At 48.6% G+C, this 4516-nt stretch overlaps 1 protein-coding gene across 1 annotated transcript; it reads left to right on the forward strand.

The window, feature by feature from the left end:
- Positions 1-30: 30 nt before the first annotated feature.
- Positions 31-669, forward strand: LOC108446164 (putative methyltransferase DDB_G0268948). The gene is made up of 2 exons (XM_017732028.1): positions 31-201; positions 470-669. Exons 1-2 carry the CDS (start codon positions 91-93, stop codon positions 632-634), a joined length of 276 nt encoding a protein of 91 aa, XP_017587517.1. The 5' UTR covers positions 31-90; the 3' UTR covers positions 635-669.
- The last annotated feature ends 3847 nt before the right edge of the window (positions 670-4516 follow it).

Below are 4516 nucleotides of genomic sequence, written 5' to 3' on the forward strand. Positions count from 1 at the left end.
TGCGGTCAGGGTCTAAGGAAGCGGCAGGAGTTCGGTGTCGTGTGACATCCCCGGCTTGCTGCCTCCTGCCAGGTGCCAGGTCAGCCAAGCATGGCCACCCAGATGTTCGAGGGCAGACAGCATGCGGTCGTCTACCAGAAATACAGGTTTGCGCCAGGCAAAGAGTTGCAGCAGGCCATCCTCTCCTACATGCAGGAAAAGGTGAGTGTGGTATGGCCAGGCTGTAGGAAAAATCCAAGGAGTATTTAATTGTGGGTGGCAGTGTTTACAAGCTGGGAGTGTCGCCTTGGTTGGTGCCTCAGGGAAAGATAAATCAGCAGGGCTTAAAGGCCACATGGGGGCCAAGAAGAGGCTTTCTGCAGGTTCTGCCATGCCAAGGCTGTTCCTGAGCGGGTGCTGGGGAAGGAATGGGGTAAAAGAACAGGAACTGGGTGGCTGCTCACTGAGACACATCTACTCCTCCCTGCAGAAGGTGATCCCTGCAGAGCTGGCGGTGGATGTTGGCTGTGGGTCTGGACAAGGCACCCACTTCCTTGGGGAGCACTTCAAGAAGGTGGTGGGGACGGACATCAGCGAAGCGCAGATCCAGGAGGCCAAGGACACGCCCTGCATGCCCAACATCTCCTACCTGTGAGTGTCAGGAGGGCACGCTCAGCTGAAGGCAAAATTGGGGTCCTCACATGGACATGGTGGTTTGTGAGTAGGACTGTTGCAAGAGCCAGTTGGCACCAAAGATTTCATTTGATGGAATTCCTGGTGTGAATAGGCATTATCCTAGACTTCCAGCAGCCATGGTCTTGCATCCCAAACCATCAAAAAAATACTCCCTGACTTCATGTCCTACTCTGTAATTCCCATATTCACCCTGAACCGTGCTGTAAATCAAATCCCTCCTGATGGGAGAGAATATTTTTGAAGTCCTTGCAAGGAGTTCCAAAAGATAAACTGAGACTTTTCCTGGCGTTTCAGAGCTGCCAGATAGTTGTTTATTAAGTCTTATCAGAGGAACAGAGCCACCAGCGTGACCCAGGTTCAACACAGAGCACAGAAAGCAGGAGAGAAGTCCCTTTATCAGGATTTACACAGCCTTTTAAGGATAATTTAAAAAACGTATATTATTTTCACTTTCCTGCCAATTATTCAGTAACACGGGCAGGAACTGCGGAATTCTCTATCCAGTCATTCCAAACTACTTTTACTGCAGAACATGGAGTAGTGGAAGAAGGAGAAGAAGGTTTAGAGAACAACAACAATCCTCCATTTTGATATTTTTTACTCTTATCTATGTACTACAAACTACAAAGAGAAGCCCAAAACCTCTAAATTTTCACCCTGTGACAATCTTACATAGTAGTCTATCACCTAATTCACACCACTGTATTTTCTAGTTCTCGTCTGATTGCTGGTAATTTTTTCCAAGGTTGAAAGTTAAAACAGCGTTGTTCAGGGGGGTAAGAACCCTTAAAAACAGGCAGAGAAATATTCTCGGCACTCTGGGTTCCTACAGGGTAACTGGAGAATAACTTGTTATTTATAACAGTGTTGGCCAGATGTATGTTTGGCCTGTAGTTTGCATTTTGTTAAGTAGTGTCCTTCTTGGAGCTGCATTTTGTCTGTGACCTGGTGGCGGGACGGTGGATTCTTCTTGGCAGTTGACGCTTCCTCCATCTCCAGGCTGAGCTTCTCTGGTTATCTGGACCTGATGTGTCAGACTCCAGGATATTTTGGTTATTATTTGTGGAGGCAGTGTTTGCAGGGCCTAAGAATGGTTTGATGTTTTATCCTGGGAACCATTTGGGGCCAGATGGTAGTGAAACACAGGCATACCCCCTCCCCCAGGTAATCAACTGGAAAGGCCCAGAAATCTGATGTGTTTCTGGATCCTTGATCAGCACTGGCAGTTTCTCAGTGAGCTTAGCTCGGGTCGAATTTGAGAAGTGCCAGAGTACGGGGGGGGTCAGGCTCTGATGATGTACAATTTAGGAAATTAATAATGTAGAGAGCCTTGCAGTGTCTTTCAACGGGAGACATAAATCTCTGTTTCTCTCCGTTGCTGATTGAGGACTCTTTTGATGGTCTGATGAGTCCTTTCTACTATGGATTGTCCTGTGGGATTAGCGGGTATGCCCCTCGTGTGTTTTACTCCCCACTGGTTGAAGAAATCTTTCAATTTGCAGGAGGTATAGGCAGGCCCATTATCTGTTTTAATTTGCTCAGGGACTCCCAGGGAGGCAAATACAAGGAGAAAATGCTTGATGGTGTGGGTGGCATTTTGTCCTGCATGGGCTGATGCAAACACTGCCCCAGAAAACATGTCGATTGACACATGCACATACTTAAGATTTTCCAAAGGATGGGAAGTGGGTCACATCAGACTGCCACAATTGGCAGCTGTTCAGGCCCCAGGGGTTAACCTTGGTACCCATAGATGGTATCTGGTAATTTTGGCAGTTCGGACATGTTGCTACAATTGCTGTTGCTTGGTCTTTCAAGAGCTTGAACATCCTGATGAGCGCAGGTACATTTTGATGATAAAATGCATACGATAACTTCGCCTGGGCGAAGATGTCAGGGATGTTAGCAGTCTCTGCCGACATGGCTAGCGCGTCTGCCCTCCTGTTCCCTTCTGCGATGGCACCTGGGAGGTCGGTGTGTGACCTTACATGCATAATATAGTAAGGTTGCTTTCTGTGAGAGATTAAATTATTCAATGTAGAAATCAATTGGTGTAAGTTTGGATTGGAGACCTCCTTGAGAAAGGCATGTTCAGCCCTCATAGCTATGCCAGCAACGTAAGCTGAATCTGTGACCAGATTAAAAGGGCTCATCTTTGAATCTCTCAAAGGCTCTGACTACAGCTGCTAGCTTGGCAATCTGTGGTGATCCAGACATCAGACTCCCACTTCTGAGTTTTGGGATCCCTCCAAGTCATTACTGACCTGTGGGATGACCCAGAGCCATTGCTAAAAACGGTTAGTGCTTTGAGAGGTATTCTACTTTGGATTAATTTTGGGATCAAATGAAAGGCTGAATCGCAATTAAAAAGTCTATGTTTTGGCACATGGATGGAAATTTGGCCTGGGTAGCTATCCAGGTTGAACTGGAGGCTCTTATTGGTCTGGAGCAAATGCTCCAGATCTCCAGTGGTCAATGGCAAGTATATGCATGTGAATTCACACCCTGCAAGAGAGCGGAGGAGAGTTCTGGCCTTTTTTATTAGACGTGCCATCATTTCCTGAGGAATGCTTATTGTTTTTGTAGGTTGATTGCTTGTAAAGATCCATTCAAGTATTAATAAAGGGTCTCTGAGTTGAGGATCCCACTGAAAAATCAACCCGTAGAAACAGGGGCCCTTACCCAAAACAGTAAACTGGAGGGGCAGGCTGGGCTCGACGCGATGTGCTTGGCATGAAGACAGGGCTTCCTGGACTTTGGTGATGGAATCTCGGGCTTCTGGCGTGAGGGTGCGTGGAGAGTCCAGGTCCTCACTGCCACAGAGAAGACTGAAGAGGGGGGCAAGGTCTTCTGTTGTAATCCCTAGCAGGGGACGTATCCAATTGATGGACCCGCATAACTTGTGTAAATATCTTAGGGTCTTTGGGTCATCTTGGATGGCGAGTTGCTGGGGTACGATGGTCCTCTCATGGATCTGGAATCCGAGGTAAGTCCATGGGCTAGTGTACTGCACTTTGTCTTCACAAATCTCCAACCCTGCTTCCTCTATGGCTTCGATAGTCCTTTTAACAGTCACGTCCAAATAAGTTTTTTCTGATGCACAGATCAGGATATCATCCATATAGTGGTGAATGACTGCGTCTGGGAACAGGCTCCGGATGGGGGACAGAACGTGGGCAACAGACCGCTGGCATATGGTCAGGCTGTTCTTCATGCCTTGGGGAAGGACAAGCCAATAGTACCTTTTGAGTGGGGCCTCTCTGTTGAGGGAGGGGACGGAGAAAGCAAACCGGGGGACGTCTTGAGGGTGGAGAGAGATGTTGAAGAAGCAGTCTTTTATATCTAGAATGGCAAGCATCCAGTCTCTGGGCAGCATCGATGGTGAGGGCAGGCTGGGCTGGAGGGGACCCATGTCGTCAATGACTTCCATTGATCTTACGGAGGGCGTGGAGGGGCTGTCTTTGCCGGGCTTTTTCAGCACAAAGACAGGGGAGTTCCAAGGACTGGTGGTCTCGATGATGTGACCCTTGGCAAGCTGTTTCTCCACGAGGGCTTCCAGAGCGCACAATTTTGCCTTGGAAAGGGGCCACTGCTCGATCCACAGTGGATCCTTTCGTTTCCAGGTGAGCCGAGGGATGGAAGGTGGTGTGCGCCTCTCAGTGGCCCCAGTTAGAAATCCTTACTGGGGATGTGTAAGGAAGCCCCCCATTGGGTCAAGAGGTCCCTGCCCCATAAGGTGATGGGGACCCTTACCACAATTGGCTGGATGGTCGCTAGCTTGCCTTCGGGGCCTTTGACGATGACATTCCGCTTGCTCCGCATAGACGCTGTGGCTACACCG

Source organism: Corvus brachyrhynchos, unplaced genomic scaffold, assembly GCF_000691975.1.
Source record: "Corvus brachyrhynchos isolate BGI_N302 unplaced genomic scaffold, ASM69197v1 scaffold24, whole genome shotgun sequence".
Classification (NCBI taxonomy): Eukaryota; Metazoa; Chordata; class Aves; order Passeriformes; family Corvidae; genus Corvus; species Corvus brachyrhynchos.